The sequence below is a fragment of the Hyaena hyaena genome, unplaced genomic scaffold (assembly GCF_003009895.1).
Source record: "Hyaena hyaena isolate Hyena2069 unplaced genomic scaffold, ASM300989v1 scaffold_682, whole genome shotgun sequence".
Classification (NCBI taxonomy): domain Eukaryota; kingdom Metazoa; phylum Chordata; class Mammalia; order Carnivora; family Hyaenidae; genus Hyaena; species Hyaena hyaena.
The window spans coordinates 362,100-389,837 of record NW_024081315.1 but is presented as its reverse complement, the minus strand read 5'-3'; the positions used below and the strand labels follow the sequence as shown (position 1 = coordinate 389,837).

Here is a 27,738-nt window from a genome sequence, read left to right as displayed (position 1 = left end):
GATGAACCCACACGTCTGCATCACAATCACACAGAGTCCACGGTCTACCTTAGGGTTCCTACTTTGTGTACATCCTATGGGTTCAGGCAAATGTATACTGACATGTATCTACCATTACGGTATCATACAGAGTAGTTTCATTCTCCTAAAAATCCCCTGTGCTCCACCAATTCATCCTTCTCACTTCCCAGCTGCTGATCCCTGGTGACCAAATGATCTTTTTACTGTCGCCATAGCTTTGCTTTCCCAGAATGTCATACAGGTGGTGCCACATAGTATGCAGCCCTTTCAGATTGGCTTCTTTTACCTAGTGATATGCATTTAAGGTTCCTGTGTGTCTTTTTGTGGCCTGATAGCTCACTTCTTTAGAGCAGTGGATAATATTCCATTGTCTGGATGTGCCACAGTTTATTTATCCATTCACCAACGGAAGGACATGTGCTTCCACGTCTTGGCAATTATGAATAAAGCTGCTAGAAACACTCCTGGGCAGGTTTTTGTGTGGATGTAAGTTTTTAACTCATTTGGGTAAATACCCAAGTAATGTGATTGCTGGATTTTCTTCCACGTCTTGGGACCTGGTGACCAGCACTCATGCCTACCAGGGCAGAGGGGGAAGGCGGAACAGAGAAAACCAAGGGAAGATGCAGACTCTCTGAGCAGGTGCCCGGCTGTGCAGCACAGTAGGTGAGGAGCTCCCTGGCAAGCGTCTCAGCCCTGAGCCTCATCATTCAAGCCCATCTCCCCCTGGGGCTGTAAGCATGAGAGTGTGAGGCCAGGCAGGCCTGGGTGCAGATTTTGTCTCTGCTGCTCACTATCTGTAAGTGGGAGATAGTAGTTCATCAAATCTGAGATGCCACTTTTTATAAGGCACATCACTACTACATACGCTACTAAGAAGGAAAGAGTTCTGCCAGTGACAGTGGCAAATTATGTCAATGACTAGATGCTTCCAGATTTCAGTGATGTGAAATTGTGTGTCAGGGGATCAGTGAGATATGGCAAGACACGAAGAACTTAGAACAGTGCCTGGCACATAGAAGGCTCTTCGGTCTACCTGAAACACTCATAGCCTCTCTGAGGGTATTTCCTCAACTGTGACATGGGATAACACATAGGGCTACTGTGCAGCCTAAATGAAGTCATCTGTATAAGGCTCTGAGCATGATGCCTGGCACCCTGCACACTCAGAAAATCCTAGGTCACCCCTTCTTTTCTAAGGCTAAAACTATTACATTCATCTATAAACTATTTACCACAGAGCCTGGCTCTAGGAAATGAACAGTAAATGTGCTCCACGGATGAACGAATGAAGATTCATCCCTTTGCATTAAAAGCATTGCGTTATTTCTCCAAGGGGATATTTTGGGGACTCAAAGAGCACTGGAATAGCTGAAATAAGCCTTATAACCATCTCAAAGCCAGGGTTTGGCTGGAAAGTCAGTGTCAGGCCATATACACTGTTAATTGTCAGAGCTAGAGTGGGAGCTTGGGCCTCCTGATGTGTCTTCTTTTTTAAGCTCACTCATTTATCCCAAGAGAAAGAGAAAGGGCGAGAGTTGGAGAGTAGAGAGAAAGAGAGAATCCCAAGCAGGCTTTACACTGTGAGCACAGAGCCCAGCTCAGGGCCTGAACTCAGGGACTGTGAGATCATGACCTGAGCTGAAGTCATACGCTTAACCTACCGAGCCACCCACACTGCCCCTTCTGATGTGTTTTCCAAGGTCCTTTTTGTCATCCTGCCTGCCCTCCACTCTGGGGACGGGGTGATGATCTTCACTCCTTGGAGACCAGAACTTTCTTATTTGACAATACATTGGAAGGGTCACTGGGTCTTAAATCTGGCCACACATCAAAATCATTTGGAATGCCTGTGAAATACAGATTCCTGGGCCCTCTCGGACCCTACTGGATCAGAATCTTGGTAGCAGGAGTCAGGGGTTTGTATTTTTTTTTTTTTTTTTTTTTTTACAAGTGTCCCACATGATTTCAAGGGAATACATGTATGTTGACTGACGTTTGGGATTAACAGGACTAGATGATCTGTAAGGTTTTTTTCCAGCTCCGGTGTTCAGTGATACCAAAGCCAGGGAAGAAGTCAAAGATGTCTCTTTTTTTGCAGCCGGAAGCCACCTGGGGCATGTAGGGTGGTAGTAAAGTCACTATACTGTGAAATGGTGACAAGTGAGTGAAATGATGGAGAAAGATCCTTATGTGAACTGCCAAAGAGAAAACCTAATCAAGTTCTGTTCTCAGTAAGTACTGCATCCTTGGGCCATTTTTTTTTTTTTCTCTTTTTGGCCAGGTGGTCTGGGGGACTCCCCCATCCAATGATTGTGACCTTCATAGGCCCCTGAAGGAGAGGGCAGGATTGATAAATCCCACATTTGTACAACATGAGAAAGGAGAGGAGTTAGAATTGGCCATGTGTCTGTTATGTGCTGCCTGGGCTGGAGAAACCCCAGGATATTCTGCACCGGGGAACCGAAGAAGTCACCAGGAAACCACACCATTCCCAAGGCACTGAAGGATCACAGATGGAGGGCTTTGAAAGGCTTCTTGAAATGCCTAATGCCATTTTCTACTCATTCTTCATCACTGACCACTTTCCCCATTTGGTTTTGCTGAAAACACAAGCCCATACCAGACTGTCAAAAAGGGCTGAGGATGAGCAAGAGAACACAGGAATCCTGGAGAAGGAAGCCATCAAAGCTGGAAGGCAGAGACTGGGTCTGAAACAGAGAAACCCCCCAGGGAGCGGTAATGACAAGCTAACCTAGAGCCAGAAGCAGCAAATGAGCCCTGGCCCCTGGCTGGGGGCTTGCCCCGGGTGGGTTGGCCAAAGCTGAGATGTCAACCCTGATTTCTCACAGACCTGTCTCGCCTCTGTCAGCACTCTGTCATAGTGGCAGTGGGCCACGCCAGGCCAGCCTCCAACAGAAGCCTCAGTGTGGGGTTTTAAGTAGAGAGAGAAGTGACAGGAGAATATTGTGGGTCCCAGAGTGGGCCAGGCAGAGTTCAGGGTGTCAGGTCAAAATAATAGGAAGAGGCTGGGTGCGACACAAGAAGCCAGGGCTGACGTTCAGAGATTCCCCCATATCCTCTCTGCTCTGGCCAGTCTGAACGCTCTTTATTCATGTCTTTGTTTAGCAAAATAAGTGACTGACCATTTGGTAGAGGCCTGGTCCTGTTCTAGGAGCTATGGATACATCCATGAACAAAGTCTCTGCCCTCAGAGACTGGCATTTTAGTGGAGAGACTAGCAATGAATCTAGGGAAAAAAATGTAAGTATGGCCAACTAATGATAAGTGCAGAGACAGGAACAGAAGCACAGTAAGGGAACAGAGAATGAGAGGAGGTGTAATCTTGGATTATGAAAAAAGGAAGGGAAAGAAGAGTGAGGGGAGGTGTCAGCTTGGACAGAAAGACAAGGAAGGAAATGGAGAGTGAAGGGAGATGCCATTTTGAATAGGGCAACAAGGAAGGAAATGCAGAGTGAGGGGTATGCCATCTTGAATGGGTGGACAAGGAAGGAAGTGTAGAGTGAGGGGAGGTGCCATCTTGAGTGAGGAGACAAAAAGTGAATGAAGAGTGAGAGAAGGTGCCATCTTGGACAGGAAAACAAGGAAGGGAATGGAGACTGAGAGAAGTGCCATCTTGGAGAGAGACCTGGAAGGGAATGAAGAATGAGGGAAGGTGCTATTTTAAAGAGAGAGAGAGACAAGAAAGTGGGTGGAGTGTGAGGGAAAGTTGCATCTTGGAGAGAGAAAGAGACAAAGAAGAGAATAGAGAGTGAAGGGAGGTACCACCTTGGATGGGAGGGAATAAGGAAGGCCTTGAGGAAAGACCTGAATGAACCAGGGGAGTACATGGATTTCCCCATCTCAAAAAACCCTCTATGTACTCCTGCCTTAGCTTTTCTTGTCCTTTAAATCTCAGCGTACATGTCCCATCTCCCAAAAGGCCTCCCTTAATCCCCCACACCTGGCCAGGTTCTCTTCTATGGATGTATTTATCACTTCATCTACTAATTGCCTATCTATCATCTTAGGACACTGTGAGCATTCCAGGAACAGATCACATGGCCTATACAGTGCTTATACACCAACATGCTCAAGCTGTGTAAAATGAAGGCATGAATGAATGAATTCAGATAATACAGACCCAGATGGGCAGGTCCTCTGAATTGGACATAGTTCTTCAGAACCTAGGGCTTTGGTATGAGTCTGGAGAATCTGCCTTCAGGGCATCCCACAGTTCCAACTCCCCTCTTTATTACATTATATCCTCTTCTACTAACTCATTCCCTGATGGCTTCTTTTGGTGGGATGGTCCTGGGTTCTGGACACCAAGACTAGGTTACTGGTGCAATGACCATAACGTTCCAAACGAGAAAATAGGGTTGTGGTCATATGATTATGGTAAGTACTAGAAGAAATCTGGAAAATGTCATCTGGATGCTGAAATATTGGAATTCCCAGAAGGCTTCAATGTATATGGAAGTGACAAAAGAATATTTGGAAACAGGACAACTTCAAAAAATTGCACACGTATGTTAACCATAATTTTGAGACTCAGAACATCAGTTTCAAGGATGTCTCTCCAGTCTATGCCCCATGATCCTTATAAACCAAGCAATGTTGTGGCCCCCAGGACTACCCCACCCCTGGACTCTACGTTGGCTCATTGAGTATTGGAACCTGTTCCTTATAACTTGTTCCCAGATCCTTCAGATTTAGGGTTTTTCCTCACAATGGAGGCAGAACTCAGTCACCTGCCCATCACCTGCCCATGGGATGCTGCATTCCCCAAAAGAATGAAAATGATGCTGAACTCCACATTACCTCCCCTGGACTCATCCAAACGACATGGCACATTCTGTTCAAGTCCTTACAGAACTTAGCACTAAGGCTAATTTTTGCATCCTTTTCTTTCCTGTAATAAAAGCTCACCTCCGTGGATAATTCCTTTGGGAAAACCAGAAGCTGAGGTTTGATCTGATTATGATACACACTGCCCCAGTGCAGGGACTTGGGTTGGTCCATGAACAGTATCTTTGGTCTTCTGCTAGAGCTGTCGGGGAGGGCACAGGCAGGCATCGCCTTGGGCCTGGGCAATGATACCACCTCACAGCATGCACTTGTGGAATCACTAAATGACTGCAACAGTGACCCCCTCCCTGGCCTGGGAAGGACGTCATGACTTGGTAAAAGATTTGGGTTTCTGTGGTCAGAGGGTTTGAACTCTGCTTTTCCCAGCAGTTTCTGCCCCAGGCAAAGCTTTCCCACCAAGCAACCAGCCACCACTCAGAAACACTCTCATGCCACAGATGTGTCATCCCCCACATGAGCAGATGTGGTCCCTGAGAGGCAGCTTCAGCCTGGTTTGTAACCCCCTCAGGACACTTCTTGTAAGTCCAGGGAGCTTCTTCCTCAGACACCCGCTCAGAGTGGTCCCCAAGGAGGGTGTGGGGCCACTTGAGGTCAAGGAGATGACTCTCTGCATGACAGGAAAGGAAAATGGCAGGCAAAGATTTTGGACTGCATACAACTTGGGCATTCTTAGGCCAATAAAAAGAGAGAATGGCCCAGTTTGAGGGCAGAGGGCAAGAGTGCTCATGATAAGGGGCATCTGGGTGGCTCAGTAAGTTAAGCGTCTGACTTCAGCTCAGGTCATGATCTCACAGTTCGTGAGTTTGAGCCCCGCGTTGGGCTCTGTGCTGACAGCTCAGAGCCTGGAGCCTGCTTCAGATTCTGTGTCTCCCTCTCTCTCTGCCCCTCCCCCACTCACACTCTGCCTCTCTCTCTCAAAACTAAATGAACATTTAAAATTTTTAATACAAACAATGAGTGATCATGATGACTTCAGGCTTTTGCAACCATATGTGACTTCCCTTAACAGCCACCATTGCACTGTCTGACAGGTCCCTTTACCTTTTTCTTTGCATCCGGCCTCAGTGAGGCCTGGAAAATCCTTCCCAAGCAATAAGAAAATCAGCAACTTTGCAGAAAACCCTGCTCTCCACCATTCCTCATGTGGATATCAGATTTTGATTCATAAAGGGAACCTTCCAGGTAGAGAGAATATGAAACTCGTTCTCTTGTTCTGCGGTTCCTACCCTGCAGACTGGAATCTACCTGGACATGTACTCATGGTTTACAAGTGGACAGAGCCGTAGTGACCACAAGGCTGGCCCCCACCCAGCCCTTTGCAAAAAGAGATCTGCAAGATCCGGGGTTAAGGGAAATACCAAGGAACTTCTCCTCCTCAAAAGCCTGGAGGCTGCCCTGGAGAGTTTTCTCACTTGGCAGCTTGTCCCAATCCCTGACCCACTAAATCTTGGGCAAAACTTCTCCTAGAACTCCCCAAAGCAGTGACATCCAGTTGCTTACAGGGTTAAGCCTGTTTCTTTTTGTCCTGCTACCCATGCTTTGGGGTCAGAGGTATTCCCCTTCTATACAGAGAAACAGACAGAGAAGAGTCCCTTTTAAAAAGTTCACATCAGGGTGCTTAGGTGGCTTAATCAGTCAAGCATCTGACTCTTGATTGAGGCTAGGTCATGATCTCATGGTTTGTGGGATCAAACACCATACTGGGCTGACAGCATGAAACCTACTTGGGATTCTCTCTCTCTCTCTCTCTCTCTCTCTCTCTCTCTCTCTCCCTCTCTCTCTCTCTCTCTCACACACACACACACACACACACACACACACACACACACACACTTAAAAACAACAACAACAAAGCTCAGATCAGAAGTAGTCACTTCTTTGTCTCGTGGTGTAACCCTAGGGGAGGAAGCGGATGAACAGAACCCAGGGCAGAAGACTTGCCCTCTCTATCTGGACAGCTGCCTTGCCCTCTCCCAGACCAAAAGGATAAAGCATTTCACCAACAAGTTTTCCACAGCATCAGTGGTTCTAATCTCCGCTTGGGGCTTTCCTGCCCAGCTGCAGCACCAGACCATAGAAACCCCCTCCTCATTCCCCGACCTGTTCTACTGACCCTGCCCACTACCCAGGCCACTGCTGGCACCAATCACGAGGCCCTCATCCTTCTTGAGGTAGGACCCCAGACCTGCTCCAGTCCTGGCCTGGCCCCTCAATAACAAGGATAGGGCTGAGGCACAGAGGGGGTCAGATCATGGAGAACAAGGCTTGGTGTTTGGACTAGGAGTCTTTGCATTTTATGGAGATATAGCTAGTAACAACTTCCTTAGGCTTAACAGGGGGCTACAGGTATCCCCATTACTTAGGGCATAGAGTTTCTTTTAGTCACATAGTCTTTAGGCTTTTCTAATCATCACAAATGATGGAGAAGCCTTGAGTTTGCCAGCTGACTGAGACCTGGAGATCACTTGGTCCAAACTGTTCATGTGATACTTGAGGATACAGAGGCTCAGAGTGGTGATATATCTTGCTGACAGTCATCCTACGGTTAGTAGTAAGTAGAAGAGCTGGGACCTGACCTTGAGACTTAACCTTTGAGCCAATTCTCCATCTATCCCTTTCTTTCCTCATTTTTCATAAGATCCCTCATTCTTTCTGAGGTCTCTGGGCAGGGTCCACTAATTCTACTTAATGACTTTAGTACAGGATGCCTTTTGATGAAGCAGTTACATTAAAAATAATTACTTTAAGCCCTGAACTATAAAGCTTCTACCCATAATTCATAGAAATTGTTTGGCTTCTCCTAACTCTTAGGGGAGGACCACGAATGTGGGGATGCCCTTGTGAAGCATGGCTATTGCTGAATTTGTATTTGAAAATGAACAGGTCTCTGTTCCCAGGCAGGGGAAAAGATAAATCAGCCTTAGCTTTTGAGATCAGTGATAATATTTATTAATGTCCAGGGTAATTCTACTTCTTGTGCACAGATTTGGGGTGCTGAAGATGTATTATCTTTATTAGTTTTTTACACATATCTTTATCAATGCATGTATTTCTCTTTCTAATTATTCACTTACTTATCCATCCAGAAACTCTTCTGGAATCCTACCACATTCCAGAATGGTACCAGGGGCTAAGGATGCAAGGACAAATAAGTGTCATCTTTGCCCTCAAAGCTGTCTAATGAATTGATGGCCTAAAATGGATAAGAGCACAGAATGCCGGAGCTGGCAGAGACCTCCCCAGTCCAAACCCTCACACCTACAGATGAGGAAACTGAGGTTCAAGAAGAGGAAAGAACGAGCTATCACTGGGATACCAGATCTCTTCCTTTCTAGACCACTTCTCCTTCCGGTGCTGACCACTTTCAGTACTGCCTAAGCCACAACACAAAGTTAAGCTGGTCTGAGGCTCTGAAGGGGCCAAGATGGAGGCAGGCTGGTACTCTCCCAACTGCTTGAGAGAACTCAGGGAAAACTTGCAATCTCTGAGAGTTATGGAAACATATCTCATTTTCCCTTGGGCAGAGAAATGGTATTTTGTTTGTCCATGATCCCTCAGTACTTAACATCATGCCTGGTTGGCTGAACATGCTAATTAAATGTTTGATGGGATGGAGGGCAGATGCGTGGATGAACGCATGACTTTGATAGTGGGTATGATCGGAATCCCCAGCCGAATGCCTCATATTTCCTGTATCTCTGGTTCCAGTCTTAACCTTCTGTGTCTGACTGTTTAAAAAACGTGCTGTGCCCATCCACTGATCCTACCAGCTCAGACAGGAATGGTGTCATCCCAGGATAGAGACCACATGCTCTCTGTGCACACAGTGGCTGGGGGCCCTGACCCTGGGTTACATCTATTGGGTCTGTTTCTCTGTAATTCATCTAGACTCCCTATTACTGATTGATCTTTAAACAAGTATTGATCTAGTCATGGGGACAGAGAGGTATATAATCAGGCTTCTACTCTGGACACAAAAATGCCACAAGGCAATCCAGGCCATCCCTACCCAGTACCACAAGAACGGATCTGAGGCAGGTGGTGTGGCATGGCGAGGAGAGCAGCCAGTCAGTAGAGGGGACCGGTGGGGGCTGGTCAAGCTATACTGCCAAAGTTCTTAAGTCTAGAGGCACTAAAACACTCTTCATTTATTCACCTGGCACACTCACTTTCCAGGGTTGCTGAGTGGATCAGTGACAAAGATTCTCTGCTTGACCAAACCCTAGCCAGGCTCCTGAACCCTCTCAAGTAGGCCTTAACCTTGACCTATAAAGACTTGAACAGAATACTAACATAATTTCAAACAGCTCAACGCCACATCCCTAGAATGACTCTAGCCTCACTTAACGTGCTTGCTAGAGAAAACTCAAGTTGTCAAAAGAATTTATTGTGTATTCCAGCCAACACCTGAAGATAAGACCCTGTCTCCCAGCCTCTGTGGGAGGGAAGGAGCCTAACTTGGATAAGAGCCAGTTAGCAAACCCAGATGGGTTTCATAAGGACCAACTCCCTTGCTGTTTTTTATAAAAAACTCCTTACTCCCTTCCTCTCCCCTTATTCTCCCTTTAAAATGCCTGGTCACCTCTGTACAAATCGAAGTTGAAGTCAGTTCACACTGGCCTCTTTTCCCTATTGCAAGAGTATGTTACTAATTTAAGATCTGTCCCAGCCACTTTAACTAGCATCCAGCTTTGTTTATCTTTGACATCAGATGTGATAAGATTGTCATTAGACAAGGTCAAGGTGTATGCCATGCTCCCATCCTGTGGGCACTTCCTTACACATGGGTAATGCCATGAATGATTGGTCTGGCTCAAGAGCTCAAATCACTATGATAATGATTAGTAGGACCACCCAGATTCCATTAGGAATATGAGTTGGGGTACTATGGTGATAAGTGAGCAGTAGCAGATGCAAAGAGAGGCAGGGACAATGGAATTAATAAGCCATGTTGGAGATGAGACACTAGGGTGAAGCCATGAACCCTTCCTGTTGGGGCCCCAGAAATGCCTTGGATTCTGGATGACCTTCACATCCCAGGCTCTGCAGCTCTCATTAGTATTATGAATCCTTATCTTCCAAAGTCTTTCCCCAGTGTCCTTACAATAAGCCCCCATTACTTGAAGTGATCCAATGATTCTCTTGTCCTTGCTACAAAAAATGCCCAGAGGGAGCACCCAGGAATGCCACACATCAATCTAAGGGCTGGTTAGCTACTTACCTCTTGGGTGCTGGGTGGATTTGGGAATTAAGATAGAGAAAAACACAGTGGTGATAATCCCTGTGGGGAGGCAATGGGGGGAACTAGAAAGAGGCTGGTCCTGGACTCAGGAACAGGGTTCAAATTCTGGTTCCACCAGTGGACAGATTCAACCTCTCTACACTTGCCTTCTTCTTAAAATGGATATAATGATGGTGGTTGGGAGCAATTACACAAGTCCTTGGACTTAGTACATCATGGGCACCCATCACTATGAACTTCCATCCTGTCTGTCCAGTAATTCGTCCAGCAACTTATGGGTCAGCTCTGAGAGGTCACCATGTGTTGCGGACGATGGCTGGTATACAGTGGCCCGAGCAGGGATCGCATCCTTGAAAGCTTCTTTGCAAAGTAATCCTGCCATATGGGGAGTGGGGGCAAGGGGCACTCACACCTCCAACTGGATTAATCTCTTGACTTCCTCTGCTCTCCCCAGAGCACAGTTTCTGGCTCCTTAGTATATTACGAGAGAGGGACGGGGCGTCAGCAGAAGACTGGCTCCTGCTGTCAGCAACTCTCTGCTCACTAATGTGAGCTGAATGTGATTCCTTAAGCAAAGCAGCTCCAGAATGGTCCAGGAATGTGGCGCTCCAGCCGAGGCCTCTCTGGGGCTCCTAGCACAGACCTTACCAATCCAGTATGTGGGGTTTCTCCTCTTGAAACAAATGTTTCCTTGCTCTCTTTGCCTTGTAAATATATGTGTAGGAAAAGCAAGGTCCCAGACAAAGTAGATGGGGTCAACCCCAGATTCCCCTGGCTCTGAATCCCTGAACTCCAGAACCGGAAGGAGCCCTGGACATCAGTCTTGAACTCCCTTTCACGCTTTAAACACATGGATCCTCTCCACTCTGTATCACGTCTGACAGTGGCTCATCTTACCTCCTTTGGGAACCTATTCCAGGGTTTTAAAGCCAGCATCAGGTTTCATTTCATTTACAGCATCTGCTGGCATCTCTGGATGGCTCCAGTGTTTTCCATCTGATTATTCCCTACCTTGTTTTACTCTCTATGCTTTGGGTTTTGCAGTTATTGGGAAGTGAGATGCAAAATACCTTCTTCTTTCTCCAGCATCTTCTGGGAATGCAACCAAGGGAGTGGCTTCATTACTGGGTCCCTTGGAGAGGTCAGCTTCATGGCCAATGGCTACCATCTCACAACCGGTTTCCAGGGCTGGGCTAGACTTAGAACTGACCACTGCCTGTGGAGCTTGTCTGCATCTGACTCAAAGCTGCCCCCAACCCAACTACCGCAAAGCCTTGTTCTGGGCACTACCCAAGAGATTTCAAGTCAAGGATGGGCACCGAAGGGAACTAATGTATACTCAGTTCCGACTACATACCAGACATGGCAAGGTAGCTGATGCATGCACTCCCTCATTTATTCTTCACGTCAGCTCCATGAGTTTAGTTATTATGGATCTCACTTAACAGGAGAAAATCAGCTCAGAAAAGTCAAGCGATTTGCCCCAGGTCACACAACGGCTATAAGGAAGAGCCAGGGAGGAGAGCAAAGGCTTTTCATTTTCAAACTACAGAGCCAACTACCAGTCTGAATACTTAAGACAAATATTTACTAACAGGTCTCTTCATACAAAAAGTGCCTTTCACCTACTGCCCACCAGCCCCATGGGGTCTGCGGTCATTAGTGTCTTTAGGAGCATGGAAAGCAGCCTTGGTGTTGCAGCAGTGGCTCTCAGGCCTGGGCTGCAGGTAAGAATCACCTGCGGTGCTTTAAAATCTACCAGGGCAGGGGTTATAACTTCGAACAGCTCACGGGTGATGTCAGTGCTCATCAAGGTGGAGAAGAAGTGCATGAAGGGACTGATCGGGGCTGAAGCTCCGGCTATGCAACTTACCAGTTGTGGGACCTTGTGAGTAAGGTGTGTAGATAACACCTCTTCTGGGAGGGTTTCCCCCATCTGTCACCCCAACAGATGCTCCCCACATACGAGAAATATTATACCGTCATTCCCTCCTTCAGGTCTTTGTGCACTCATCATTGTAAGCTCCGTGAAAGTGAAAACCGCTCAGCACCCCGGTGGCTTCCATCTGTGGGAAATGTGGTTGGTCCTCGCTGGCAGGCAGTCTGGCACATTGCAGTGCTTAACAAATCGCATTGAGTGAGTGGATGCATGAATGGGATCCACAGCCTTCTGCCGGGCTCAAGGAACAGGACTGATCCCTAAACACCCCAGAACCTGCTTGGCTGTGCATCTGAAGGGCCCCAAGGCCCAGGGAATGTTGCTTCTAAGTAACAGGAGAGGAGGGAAACCCAGCCTAAGCCTGAAACATTACAGCTCCTTTAGGTTTGTTTATCCTGCCTTCCAGGCCAAAGTAAAACTGAGCAAAAGAAAGGAGGTTGTGTAGAATAGAAATAAACACAGGGGGCTGGGAAACTAGGCTCTGATTTTCTGCAGCTGCAAAGTAGAGCCCCGGGGATAATTTGGACCATCTGCCCATTAAGGAAGTTGAACTTTTCATTCTCTGGTGAAGAAAGAACTCTCCATGGCCCCAGCCGGCCTGCAGCATGGGGGCTGTGCACCCCACCTCCCAGAGGTGGGGGACGTTGGGCCCCATCCTTCTCTAGACACGACGCTTCTCTTTTCCCTGACATCTGTGGGAAATGTGGTCCGTATGGGAAGGACAGAAGCCATCCCGCAAGCAAACTAAGGAATTTCTGGTCAGGCTCTGCTGGAGGGCATTGCTTTTAAAATGTGGTCTGGCCTGTGGGTACGCTTTTATGAAATGCTACTTCCTAATGGTAATCTGCTCTTAATACGGTGCTTTGTGCCTGATCTTCAAAGCACTTTTGTTAGCCAGTTTCATTTTGATCTTTGTAGCCCTCCTCTAGAGTGGGGGGTACTTATTATACCCATTTTACAGGTGGGGAAGCTGAGACTCAGGGAAAGAAGGGTTGCATTGATAAAGTGGCCACACTCGAACCACATCGGAGTCTCCAGTTCCCAGACTACTGTTCTGTGTCTTTAATTGGGAGTTACATGGGGTGCTTGGGCCTTTGCTGAGTAGAAGGGGAAGCCAGAAATACCTCCCAAATTATCACTGTATTGATCATGCCGGATTTTTAAAAACTGTTTTTAACGTTGGTCTTCCCAATTCTATTGCCTATTCTTTTGGAAACTGGGGGTCTGTCCTGTCTGATTTTGTTTCTCCATAGTCTTACTCAGGGCTGCCCAGCTACTAGTAGAGGTTCAATAAAAATGTGTCTGATCAAATGCAGTGCTTTCTCTGCCCAGCCCTGAACCAGGAGCTCACCCCAATGCAGTAGGAAGGTGCTGCTAATGCCATTTGTAGGACTTCCCTAGGCAGCCCAGTGGAGAAGTGAGTCCTTTGCCTTGCTTTAGCTCTTGGGCCTCTCAAAGGGCAGTGAAGGGTCAGTGAGTGTCAATGAGCCTTTAGGAGTGAAAGAAATGCCTGAGAACCAGGAGAAAAAGCTGTGATACGGAGGTCTCATTACATCACGTCTGTAGCTGAAGGGGGTTCTGAAGTTTATACAGCATCTCTCTAAAGTCTTCATGAACCTGCAGCCTTTACCTCCAGGTCCCCTGTCCAGGACAGGTAGCCTTTGTTATGAAGGCACTTTCGTCCTCTGCCCTCACCCACAGTGTCCCCACCTTGCCCTATTTCTTCTCTCAGTTCGTTTCTCAGTTCTCAAGTTCAGGGTCTGAGAGTCTTTGGCTGAGATGCTTCCCAGCTGCCATATTATACATTCTTGAAGGCAGGCACCACCTCTAGCACCACGTTCACCACTTTCTAGATTGACTACCTCGGGCAAATAATTTAACCTCTCAGAATAGCTTCCCCGTCTGTTATGGGATAATGACACATGCCTTAGAGAATTATTCTGAAATATGGTGAGCTAAGTGACTGGGGTGGTTGGATTCTCAAGAAATAGTGTTGAATTCCATGTAAGCCCAAAGGATCGAGATGGGGGTGGGGCGGGGTGGGGATCTGAAGGATTGGGGCAAGGGACTGGCCCTGCATTTGAGTCAGGGAGGAAACTAGCTGTGGCCCCTCCCCCACAGCATCCACAAGACCTCCCAGGATGTCCACAGGCTTTGCCTCCCGCTTTCATCTTCTTTTTCCCATGAGAATTGTATAGCAGTGTGCTTTAGAAGATGGGCTGAAACCCAGCACTAGGGGAAGTCAGTCCATGTCGACAACTGGTTCCAAGGACACCTCGATGGTGTTTTTTCCATTGTCAAAGGACAGGGTGGGAAGTGGAGTCATGCATTTAATGCAGCAGTAGCTAAAGCTGATCCAGTGACGTCAAAAAGACCCAGAGGGGACCTCCCGGATTCAATCTGCAGTGCCTTCAGCGAGCTTCCCCTCCAACACAAGAGGAGGGAGTGCAAGGTCATGGGGATTAAGAATTCCTCAGTTTGTTTGTGTTGCTTTCTAAATAAACAGTTTATCCACTCCTGGTTTTAAAGTATGTCTCAACCGAAATCTTTTCTTCATATGAAACCCACATCAAAGACCAAAACTCCAGTCCTTCAGCGGTCTCAAGGTGTTGTTTTTGTAGAAAATGCCCTGTTCACCTTCAGTCTGAGGTTTGTATTACTAAACAAGTTTTCTTCAGGGCAGATCCCAGAAATCGTCATGTGTTTGCCAGGGAACTGGGCAATGCCAGTCCTTGGGGGGCTGCCTCTAGATTCCTCTCCAAAAGATGGGTACAGCAGTGTCCGCTACATGTGGGTAATGGGAGAAATGAAGGCACAGCATACAACATGCCCCTTGCTCACTCATGGTGAGTGGTGCTTAGGGAGCAAACTGGTTACCTTCAGGCACAGTGTAAAAGGCCCCCGCAGACCAACAGTTATAAAAAGCAAACCTTCCCAAGTTTCACCTAATATACCTAACCCCAGAGTCTCAATATTAACTGCAAACACTGGCTTGCTTCTTTTCCAGCAAGCCCTTGGTTTTGGCCCTCAATTGTTTCCTGCTTTCACCTAGTATGTATATATGTATTTTTATTCTTTTTTTAAATGTCATTTTTGAGGCAGAGAGAGACAGAACAAGTGGGGAAGCACAGAGGGAGAGGAGAGAGAAAGAGAGACAGACAGACAGACAGACAGACAGAATCCGAAGCAGGCTCCAGGCTCTGAGCTGTTAGCACAGAGCCCAATGCAGGGCTTAAACTCACGAACCATGAGATCATAACCTGAGCCAGTCAGACTGACTGAGCCACCCAGGCGCCCCAACCCAGTATGTATGTAGAATACAGGTACAGTTGACCTTGAACAACACAGATTTGAATTGCATGGGTTGCAGATTTGAATCTACACTTACATGTAGATTGTTTTTACTAAATATAGTACCATTCTGTATGTGTGTATGTTTTCTGTTCCTGGGGATTTTCTTAATAACATTTTCCTTTCTCTAGCTTACTCTATTGTAAGCATACATCATATAATACACATAACATAACATATGTGTTCCTCGACTGTTATCAGTAAGGCTTTTTCAGTCAACAGTAGGCTATTAGTAGTTAAGTTTTGGAGAGTCAAAAGTTATATGTGGAGTTAAAAATTTTTTTTAAATGCTTATTTACTTTTGAAAGAGAGTGAGAGAGAGTGCATGCGTGTGAGCAGGGGAGGGGCAGAGAGACAGAGAGTCCCAAGAGGCTCCATGCTGTTAGCACAGAGCCTGACACAGGGCCCGAACCCATAAACTCTGAGATCATGACCTGAGCTGAAATCAAGAGGTGGACACTTAAGGCACCTGGGTGGCTCAGTCAGTTAAGCGTCTGACTTCGGCTCAGGTCATGATCTCATGGTTCGTGGGTTCGAGCCCTGCATCGAGCTCTGTGCTGGCAGCTAGCTCAGAGCCTGGAGCCTGTTTCAGATTCTGTATCTCCCTTTCTCTCTGACCCTCTCCTGCTTACGTTCTCTCTCTCTCTCAGAAGTAAATAAAACAGTAAAAAAATATTTTTAAAGAACTAAAGACAACTGTTGTTTTAAGTTTATTTATTTTGAGAGAGAGGGCATGTGAGCAGGGGAGGGGCAGAGAGAGAGGGAGTGAGAAAATCCTAAGCAGTCACCACACTGTCAGTGCAGAGCCTAATGCAGGACTCCATCTAACACACCATAAGATCATGACCTGAGCTGAAATCACGAATTGGATGCTTAACCGACTGAGCCACCCAAAAGATCTGACCCTCCCCTGCTCATGTTGTCTTTCTCTCTCTCTCTCTCTCAGTAATAAATAAAACATTAAAAAAAAAAAGACTTTAAAAAGAGGTGGACACTTAACGGACTGAACCATCCAGGTGTCCTCAAAGTTACACACAGATTTTTGACTGCACAGAGTGGGGGTTGGCGTCCTTAATCCCCACTCCCACATTGTTTAAGAGTCCACCGTGCTATTGGCCCTGCTGATGGCCTCTTAGCACCCGTCTGCTTGTCTCTGAGAGCACCCATCCCCAAGGGGCTTCATTTCTCTTCACCTAAGCAGTTTTCCTCACCAGGACCCACACTGCAGCTCTTCTCTGTTCCCTTTCATAAGACATGACTGTACTCTAGCTAGCACAGCTGTTCCTAACTCTCAGGCAGCTGCCCTACCCCCACCACACTCCCCATTCTACCACCTGGCTTCTTAAAGGAGCCAGGTCTTTTGTTTTTCCAGGCCCTCCTGAATCTGTTTTAAGCCATCACACCAAGGGCAGCACGGATTAATCTGAACCGAACTGTTTTCTGCACACAGCAATTTAAAGCCCTCCTGGAAGGGGTCACTAGGAAGCTCTCAAGAAAAGTCAGTGGATTTGTTTTTGGAAGGCTTAGGGATAAACTCTTGGCAACCCGGCGCATCTGGAAGGCCAGATCCCATCCTCTGCACAGAACAGGCGGGGAAAAAAGAAGAAAGGGCAGCCAGGGAGGCTGAGGGACTGGCATCCCCGCCACATTGTCATTGGGGTCAGAAGGGGACTCGGGTCTCAGGCTTGCTACTCCACGGCCCATGCTGCTCGTCCGGAGCTCATGTCTCATCTTCTTCTTAGGAAGCTTTTCTACAAGAGGAGCAGCTGGGCCAAGAGAAAGAGTGCGAGCAGCTGAGCAACACGGGCCTAGAATATGGGCCTTTCTGTGGGGAGGAAAGGGCCGCCTACCGTGTGCCTGGCCTTGGTCTCAGAGCTGAGGGTTACCAGGGATAGCTGAGGCTCCGTTTTCATGACCTCGGCCGGTTACCCCTTGGTCCCAGTTCTCCCCCAGTTACTTCTCATTGCTGCCATGCCACACCCTACTTATAGCCCATCCTGGCTTCCTGGTGCCTGGAGGTCAACCCTGAACTCCTGACATTGATCCCCGCATACCTCTCTGGCCTTATTTTTTGATCCTTATATCCCCAAAGCTCATCACACCAAACTGGGTTTATCGGGCAATGCTTTCCTGTTTTGTGCATGGCTCTCCTTCCCTGGAATGCCGTTGCCTTCCACACCCACCTGTTGCATACCAATTTGTTGAAGACACCTCAGCAAGTGACTCCCACAACAGCAGGCAAAATTAACCTCTGTAGATAGGTCTATCATAGCCCTCACCACATTCCACCACAATCTTGTGCGTGTTTATCTTCCTAACCTGCTAGGGAGCTCCTCAAGTTGAGGCTGGGCCTTACTTCCAGCCGTTAGCCAGGGCCTTCAATACCAGCTTGTCAAATAAGTGAATAAAGCAATGCTCTCTTCCATAAATGTTTTCCTTCCTGCCACACTCTGTCTTTCCTTTTTTTTTTTTAATGTTTATTTTATATAAAGTTATCTTTAATCTAATAATTACATATAATGGTACAGAACCTCAGACAGATCCTTCTACAAGGTTTCTCCAGACAAACTGCATCAGCAGGTATCAAGTACTGATGAAAGAGGGAGAGGAGTTCAAATTTGAGTATGGCCATACAGCATGAGTAGCTGTCATCTAGACTGAATAAAAAATAAAGAATACTTCAAACAAAAACAGAGTAAGCAACAAGGTATATCTGGCAATCATTGGAGAAGTCATCTTGACATTTTATAGGGGAAAAAGTTGGCAAAGTGTTCAAGCATTTTATACACAAACGTGCCTGGAAAATGGTTGGAAGTCTGGGGACAAATTTTAAAGACAAGACGTTCAGAGAAAGATGTCCCATAGCTTTTGCCAAAAACTTGTTTTAACCAACATGGAGAGAAAATACTGGTTTCCACCATAATTCTTCCTTTAAATTATTTTTTTTTTACAAATAGTTTATTGTCAAATTGGTTTCCACATAACACCCAGTGCTCATCCCCACAAGTGCCCTCCTCCATGCCCATCCCTCCCACCTCCCCCACATCCATCAGTCCTCAGTTTTTGTCAGCATTCAAGAGTCTCTCATGGTTTGCCTCTCTCCCTTTCCCCCACCATTTCCCCCCTTCTTCTCCCCTTGTTCCTCAGTTAAGTTCCTCCTAATCCTCCTATACGTGGAAACATGATATTTGTCCTTCTCTGCCTGACTTATTTCACTCAGCATAACACCCTCAAGGTCCATCCATGTTGCTACACATGGCCAGATTTCATTGTATCTCATTGCCACGTAGTATTCCATGGTATAGATAAACCACATTTTCTTGATCCATTCGTCCGTTGATGGACACTTAGGCTCTTTCCATGTTTTGGCTATTGTTGAGAGTGCTGCTATGAACATCGGGGTACATGTGCTCCTATGCATCAGCATTTCTGTATCCCCTGGGTAAATTCCTAGCAGTGCTATTGCTGGGTCCTAGGGGAGTTCTATTGTTAGTTTCCTGAGGAACCTCCACACTGTTTTCCAGAGGGGCTGCACCAGTTTACATTCCCACCAACAGCGTAGGAGGGTGCCCGTTTCTCCACATCCTCACCAGCATCTCGAGTTCTCTGATTTGCTCATTTTAGCCACTCTGACTGGCATGAGGTGGTATCTCAGTGTGGTTTTGATTTGTATTTCCCTGATGAGGAGGGATGCTGAGCATCGTTTCATGTGTTTTTTGGCCATCTGGATGTCCTCTTTGGAGAAGTGTCTGTTCATATCTTCTTCCCATTTCTTCACTGGGTTGTTTGTTTTTCGGGTGTGGAGTTTGGTGAGTTCCTTATAGATTTTGGATATTAACCCTTTATCTGATATGTCATTTGGAACTATCTTTTCCCATTCCGTTGGTTGTCTATTAGTTTTGTGGGTCGTTTCCTTTGCTGTGCAGTTTAATGTTTATTTTTGAGGTTAGGCAGGGACAGAGAAAGAGAGAGAGACAGCAGAGAGCCAGACACAGGGCTCAAACTCACGAAGACTGAGATCACGACCTGGGCCAAAGTTGGAAGCTCAATTGACTGAGCCACCCAGGTGCTCCTTCCATCTTTTCCTTATGATGGAAGTGAGGGAAGCCAATCCCTCTCACCTCTGCTCCTTTCCTCAGCCAACTCCATGCCACGGCTCCAGTTTCCGACCTGTGGGCTTTGGGCATTTGCTGTCCCTGTTCTGGCTTAGTTTCCATCTGATTGCCACACCCTCCATTTACCAAGTCCTTGTGCTCATTCCTTTCTGGCACCTCCCACTCTGCTTCAAGCAGGACTGGAAGCTGTTTGCCACCAGACAATTTTTCTGAGTGAATTCTGGAGCCCTGTGCATTTTCATTTCCTAGACATACGCTCAGGGGAGAAGACATTTGAAAGACACTTGTCCATCTCCACACACCCTCGGGGGCTTGCATCTGCCCCCACCCCCCCACTCGCTGTGTGAGGATAAAGAGAAGGAATGAAGGACTGCACGAACTGAACGAGCCTATGAGTGAACACGACCAGGTGCGTGTGGGTGCTGCCATGCCCATTGTCTCCATCCAGCCGGCAGCCTAGGTTTACCCACAGAGAACGGAGAAGCAAGTAAAGGCAGGGCTCCGCTGGGAGATGCAGGGCGTCCAGTGTGAAAACCGTGTGCCAGGAGCCACACCGGCCTCTCTGGATGGCAGTCACAGCAAGGATATGGTAGTGTTTGCACAGCTTCTGCCATGAGAAATGAAAACTGGTATCTCCTTCTGCTACTACTGGCTCATGTTAGAAATGAGGCTGCTGGTCTTGACCAGGCCTCACAATATTCCATATCAGACCCATATTCTGAACACAGATACCTCATAAGGAAAAGCACATTCCTGCCTCTACAAAAGAGATTTTAGATGAAAGCTCTGTGTATGATTGTCAAAAGGCTCTTCCTATGGGCCTTGCAGATTCAAGACTTAGATAATAAAGGGGGTTAAGAACACAAGAGTTACAACTGAGCCTGGCCCCGAGACAAAGAGCCTAACTTAGAGTAAAGGAATAGATAAGGGCAGAACTTAAATTAATACTTACACCTTTTTCTAACTGGTGATGTATGGCAGTCCCTTCCCCAAGGCCTACTTTCTGCAAACATCCTCCCTTACAGGTGGCTAGGATGAGGATAGATAAGAGTAGCTAAAGCATTACCCACGAATAAAAGGCTGACACATTTAGGGCCTCCATGGTGTTCACACATTCACCATCAAATAGGTTTCCACAAACAACTTATTAACCAACTCAAAAACATTCATCCTCTTGAGAGCCAGACAGAATGACTCTTAGCCCATCTATACACTTAACCTATGACCTAACCTTAGCATTATTAACTTAGAACAAATATGTATCCTGTCTTTTACTAAGAATACCCTGTTAATTCTTTAGTTATAAGAGTTACTTAACCTCACTATAATTGGAATAGTTCTGCAAGAATATTTCTGTAAAACCTGCTTCTGTACACTTTCCAAAGCAACTTATCACAAAGAGTTATCCATTGTAAAAATTCCTTTTTCTGATGTCATGTTATCATTTAACCTATAAATAAAGACACCAAACCCGACAGGACAGAGATGCCTGCCTGGTGATCAGAAAGAATCTTGGGGCTCTCACTCTCTCTCTCGCCGACACTGTCCATCCTTCAGGGACCCCTGGACCTGCCGGAGCGGCCTCTGACAACTGTGCTTGGCCTATCATGGAGCCTCCAAAGCATAAGGTAGCCAAGGCTGAGTGAAACTCAGCAAACTATGAGACAGTAAAGACTTCCTTAAAAGTGAGAATTAGTACTTTCCTATCAAACTCACTGAGAAGAGACAGTAGCCCAATGAGGGCCCCATGCTGTCAAAGGCCAGAGACAATAAAAGGTAGTCCAAGGATGTAGCAAAGGATGGAGAGTGGGCTCAAGGCCAGACAGGCCCGACCTATCACCTGGCTCTGCCCCTTACGAACTCCAGTGACCTTGGTCAGGTCCCTTCTTCTCTACCCTTAGCCTCTCCTCCTCTAACGTGGACATAAGTCTGCCTCCTGACCTGTGCTGTCAAGATTAAGTGAAATAATGTACATGGAAACTTTGCTCTCAGAGTACCAGCTATAAGTTTGTTAATAGTCGCATGTGAGAGTTGATTTTTCTGAGAAGCGTGGTTTACTTTTAGATCACCTTGTTGCTGGTGCATTAAAGTTGTATCAGGAATTAAAGACATACATTCAGTTAATGAAGAAATATATTTGCATATAAAAGGTCCAGCATCTCTGTCTCTCCATGCTTGCAGGAATGCTAACTTTCAGTGCCAAACAGATTCCCTGCGGTCCCCAGGGAGGCTAATTGTACATACAGGGATGGGAGGAAGGGGACTCACGGACACCAAAGGCCTTCCTTTGCATTTCTGATCTATTTTTTTAATGTTTATTTATTTTTGAGAGAGACACATACACAGAAGGTGAGCAGGAAGAGACACACACAGAATCTGAAGCAGGCTCCAGGCTCTGAGAGATCAGCACAAAGCCGGAAACGGGGCTCGAACACATGAACCATGGTATCACGACCTGAGCTGAAGTTGGATACCTAACCGATGGAGCCACTCATTCCTGATTCTAAAACAGAGATAGAAATGTCTCAGCAGCTATGGAAAACCTCTAGAAACCACTTCCCTGATAATTTCTTCAGAGCTTACACTACACGATAGGGTACCTGGTGCTCCCTGCCCCCCCACACAAACTTCCCTGAATGTTACAAACACACACAAGGTGTTAAACATTTTTCCAAGTTTTCTGAGATGCTACTAGAAACTTTCAATAAGCACTGGCTTAGAATTTACCCCTGGGTCATTCTGCATATTTTTTTCCCACATGAAACCAAATTGAGGAAAAGTTTTTAAACAATATGAACTTATATCCTGCTTGAAATTCATGCTGGAAACTTTACCCACCCCTGAGCTGCAAAAGTACTATTTGTTTTTCCTGCAAATGGACCATATATGAGGGTAAAATGAACGTCTTTCTGTCTTGAGATATGTATATATAGCTTATTTTTTTCCTGGCCAAACTCCCCGAAGCCAAACATCTAACAGAATGACTGATATCTCCATTGCCTCAAAACCAAACAAAGGAAAACAAAACTTTACCTCTTGTCAACCAGAAATCAGGAGATCTGGATTCCAGACTTGATTTGCACCATGACCTAGCCGTAGGACGGTGGGGATTCTCTCCAGCTCTCTGCTCTGGATCCCAGTTCAGTGTATTGCGGGGGCGGGTACTCAGGAGTGGGAAAGGAGTCAGCCTGAAACCCCATTTGACTCTAGAATCATGTGACTCCAGATGAAAACAAGGGTAAACAATGGCAAGATCCTATCCTGGAAAATATTTTTCTTTATTTATTTTTAAATGTTTACTTATTTTGAAAGAAAGAGTGTGAGTGGGGAAGGGGCAGAGAGAGAGAGAGAAAAAGAGAGAATCCCAAGCAAGCTCTGCACCATCAGTTAGTGCAGAGTCTGAAACAGGAGTTGATCTCATGAACTGCAAGATCAATGACCTGAGCTGAAATCAAAAGGTGGACACTCAACTGACTGAGCCACCCAGGAGCCCCCTGAAAAAATTTTTTAAATTAAAAACAGTTAAAAAAATTTTTTTAATTTATTTTAAGAGAGAGAGAGAGAAAGAGAGAGAGAGAGAGCCTGCACGTGAGCAGGGGAGAGGCAGAGCAAGTGGGGGAGAAAGGGAATCCCAAGCAGGGTCCACACTGTCAGCACAGAGCCCAAATGTGAGGCTCAAACTCATGAACTGTTGAGATCATGACCTGAGCCGAAATTAAGAGTCAGATGCTTAACTGGCTGAGCCACCCAGTCACGCTTTTTTTTAACTTTTATTTTTTTAATCCCCCCAAAATATATATATTAAATATTTTTATTTATTTCTAGGAGAGAGAGAGCGCGTGAGCTGGGGAGGGTCAGAGAGAGAAGGAGTCACAGACTCTGAAACAGGCTCCAGGCTCTGAGCTGGCAGTCAGCACAGAGCCCGACGCGGGGCTCGAACCCACGAACCGCGAGATCATGAAAGTCAGACGCTTAACTGAGTAAGTCACCCAGGCGCCCCTCCCCTGAAAAATATTTTAATATTGATTCAAGACATCTTCTCTGTAATGCTCTCTTCAAAGGAAAGCCCCCAATTTCTGATTCTGACCTGAGGGATAGGAAATTTGTTTCTCTTCTCAATCCCTTTATGTGGTACTACCCCACCTGCTGGAACTTTAGGTTTTTGCTGCTAAAGGTGGGAGGTGTTTGGGAAAGGTTCCCTGAGCTGGGTGACCCGAGGAGGGTGTCTTTTCCACAGCGTTCCTTTGTGGAGGAGGGCAGAGCCCTGGTGCCGAGTCCTTTTCCCCACCCATTCCATCTTATGGTGGGGCTGCCCTGGGCTCGGGGAATGACAGAACCTTCCAGAAGCGGGTACTCAGTGCTCATCAGATTTTCCACACTCTCCTGAAAGATGATCTGTGGCTTCTCCTCAGAGCTGCAGTCTCAGGGATCCAGTTAATGCCTCTTGGACTGGAACTCCTTAGAAACTAAACCAGGAGTCTGAATATAGCATGGGTTTGGTGTAGTCAGAGGCAGGTCAGGGGGTGGCGGCTGTGGGAAAGCAGCACCCCCCCCACCACCACATGGGGCAGCCCTGAATTGCTTCGAAGTTTCGTTTAAATCCATATCTCCAGGTGAGGGAGTCACTAGGGGTTTTAAGGAGCCTGACCCGACTCTTAAAAGACCAGGGTCCTAACATCTCATTCCAGGATTCGAGAAGCCAGAGGCCTGGGTTTCCAGTTTGCTTCCACTCCTGCCTTGGGAGAGTCGTCCTTCCACTGAAAGCCCCTGGGACAGGTGACTGATGGATGGCCTTGCAGCTACGACCTACAATTCCCGTGAGTCTCCTATGTTCGGCACGCTCAGTGTAAAGCCTCCTGTCTGTGGAGCTGTCTCTGCTGAGCCAGGTCTGTCACCCGTGAAGATTTTTTTTTTGGTCTTGTCAGGAGACCGCAATGAAAAGCTTAGGGTGTTGTGTCAAGGCCCTGTCTGAGCTCCGGGCTCCAGAGAGGGTGTGGCCTCTTCAGGGCAGGAAAGAAAGAATGCTGTGGGTCCCTGAGGAGGGGCTGTCCCGAGCTGACATCAGCCTCTTGTGGCGCAGGCCATAGACTCCAGGATCAAGTGGATTAGAGGCCCTTCCCCCACCTCCCCGCCCACGCCCAAGGGAGCCCCACACCACTGTGGCTCCGCACCTCACAGCCCGGTCCAGTTGCAGAGCCCAGCCAGCTGGGCCTGCAGAACCAAGGTAAACAGTGCGGAAAGCATCCTTTGGATTAATGGCAACCGGCAACCACCACCTCTTCCCAGGCTAGCATGAACCTCCTCTCTCCTCTCAAATTGGCTGAGGAATAGTCGCCAAAGAGTTCCTGACAAGAACCCCCTGATATGTGGGCAGCGTTTCTGATCTCCTTCTCAAAGGTCATCTCTCCCCAGTCCCTCCCTTCCCACCACTGCACCAGGAATTATTTATTTCACAGAGCTAAATGCCGCCACCCTTCTCAGCTGCTTTGGCAGCATTCCATCAGAAAGCAGTCAACAAACAGAACAGAGAGCACCCTGAAGACAAAGTACGGAGCCCAGTCCATTAGATAAGTGTGACTCAGATCTGTCACAGATGTTCTATATCATATCCAGACTCCCTTATTTTGTCTTCAAAACTCTCTTCTTGGCTTCTAGCAAAGTCCACCAGGTCTCCTCATCTAGCCAGGACACTCCCAGTTAAACCCTTGGCCGCCCCAGAAAGGGACCGTAGACAATGCTCGGAAGACTGAACCACAGAAATTGTTTGGGTTAGAACATCCAAGGTAAAGTGGACACAGTGAGCTCAGGGTGAGCACCAACACACCTGGTCCTTGGGCAATGTCCACCACCTCAGAGTGACTAAGTGCTGTCATGTGCATTTTTCCTGTTTGATCCTTAATCACTACCTGGGAAAGGGAAGGGCCAGAGGAGGTAGCAGGCAAGTTCAAGTTTCAGAAGTCCTTGCAAGGGGCACTGCTTAGGAAAGAGGTCTTCTTGGTGTTGCATGACTGGGATGGAAGCCAAGATTGGCAGTAGGGAAACTCTTGGTCTGGGGCCCGTGTGGGAATCTGCAGTGGCAACTGTCCCTGAGTTCACCAGCAGGTCCTGACTGCAGGTGCTTTTTCTTCAGGCCCAGTCTTCCTAGGGACCCAGGACCAGAACACAGATGCCCTCGAAGGGGATAGTCTGTTCATGGCTTCCCATGGAATGGCATCATTTCAGAGCCCAATAAATACTATATGCTAGCATTTTGTTGCAACTTGGCTAGGAGACTCATTCTTCTCTGACAGTCTCTTGAAGACTCTACATGTAGCCCTTGTCAACATTTTAGGGAGGACCCTCGTCAGAGAGATTTCCATTCCTAGACTTGGTGTTCTGCCCAGTAAGAAGATCCCTAGCATCACTGCTCAGTTCATAGCAAAGGAGGAAAACAAAAGGGATTCTGCTTTGTCTCTGCACCTTTTCCCATGTAAGTACCAGGAAAGACAGTATGTCTGAAATAATGTATTATGCGGCATAATAATATTCAGCACCTACTGAATCTTGGCCATGGTCGAGACAAGGTAACAAGCACTTTATGTGGACTAACTCATTCAGTTGTCACAATGATCCTACGAGGTAAGGATGCTTCTTATCTCCATTCTAAAGATGAGAAAACTGAGGTGCAGAGATTACTTGGCTAGCTAGTGAGGCAGCCAGGAGGGAAGGCAGGCAGTCTGCCTCCAAATCTTCCCATACAACCACTGGGCTATGGAAGCATGGTCTGTGTCCCTGGAGTATGGCTATCTCTTGCTGGGCCAGCAGGGCCCTGAAACAGGTAGGGAGATTCTTTGGCTCCAGCCTCCAGTTCCCCAGACCTGTGGGGCTGCTTGGATGATGGCTACAGAATCCAGTGACCCCAGTAGAATGTCCTTACCGGCATCCCCTGCTCTGTCTCCTTTGTCCCCCTTCTCTCCTTTTGGGCCCCGGTCACCTGAAACAAAGGAGGAAAACTGGCATTAGAAGTGGAAATAAATCCTACCCATGAATAAAATACTATTGCAGGAGATGTATCAACCCGTGACCCAAGAAACTCTCAGCAGGAGCCCATAGAGCTGGAGGGTCTGGCATGGCAGGAAAGATAAGAGCTTGAGTCAGTTATGCTGCATGTTCTGGTCACCCGCAAGAGGGAGATTGGAGCAGGGGGCTCAGCTGAGAAGTTTCGCTCCCTAAAGCGTAGAAGAGTGGTGTCTACCAGCACAGACTAGAGTACATGGTATTCAGCAAAAAGAAGACAGGGCAAAGATATTCCTATTAAGTAGTCAAGGCTTTATTTTTTTGTAATATTTTTATTTTTTTATTTTTTAATGTCTTTATTTATTTTGGAGAGAGAGACAGAGAGAGTGGGAGAGGGGCAGAGAGAGAGGGAGACACAGAATCCAAAGCAGGCTCCAGGCTCTGAGCTGTCAGCACAGAACCCAATGCAGGGCTCGACTCACAGGCAGTGAGATCATGACCTGAGTTGAAGTCAGACGCTCAATCCACTGAGCCACCCAGGCGCCTCTTAATGTTTTTATTTTTGAGAAGAAGAGAGAGACAGAGCGTGAGTTGGGGAGGGGCAGAGAGAGAGGGAGACACAGAATCCAAAGCAGGTTCCAGGCTCTGAGCTGTCAGCACAGAGCCTGATGCAGGTCTCAAACCCAGGAACCACAAGATCTTGACCTGAGCCAAAGTCAGACACTTAATGGACTGAGCCACAGTAGCTCCCAGGAGTCAAGGTCTTAGAAGTACGCATCCAAGTTCACCCTAATAAGCACAGGAGGAAAAGCTGGGGGAGGACTTCAGTTAAATAGAGAGGACAGAGTTTATGGGTCAGGCATATTTCCCAGTGGGGAAGGCTATGAAACATGAGGGGGAACTCCCAGGGAATTGTAGAATTTCCTTTTCAGGATATGGTTGAAACAACAGAGCTCCTTCCAAGCTAGCATCACACTCTACAAAGAAGTGGAAGGTCCTGACACCACTCAAAAGACAGGGGAAGGCACTAAAATAACTCAGGAATTCTATTCCAAGTACCTCCAGAAGAATATCTGCAAGTCAAAAGCCTATGGCAGATTGCCTGGTGAAAAAAATAAAAGCAAGCCAGCAAGATCCAGGGATGAAGGCCTAATGTGATCCAAGTTTCGAAGAAGAAATAAAGAAACCCCAAAACTAAGGCA

At 47.0% G+C, this 27,738-nt stretch overlaps 1 protein-coding gene across 1 annotated transcript in view; it reads right to left on the bottom strand.

The window, feature by feature from the left end:
• Positions 1-27,738, bottom strand: part of SCARA5 (scavenger receptor class A member 5) — a 121,802-nt gene that overhangs the window by 11,819 nt on the left and 82,245 nt on the right. Inside the window, exon 7 of the mRNA XM_039217375.1 lies at positions 26,457-26,513. Coding sequence (XP_039073306.1) covers positions 26,457-26,513 — 57 coding nt within the window. The remainder of the gene's footprint in view (positions 1-26,456; positions 26,514-27,738) is intronic.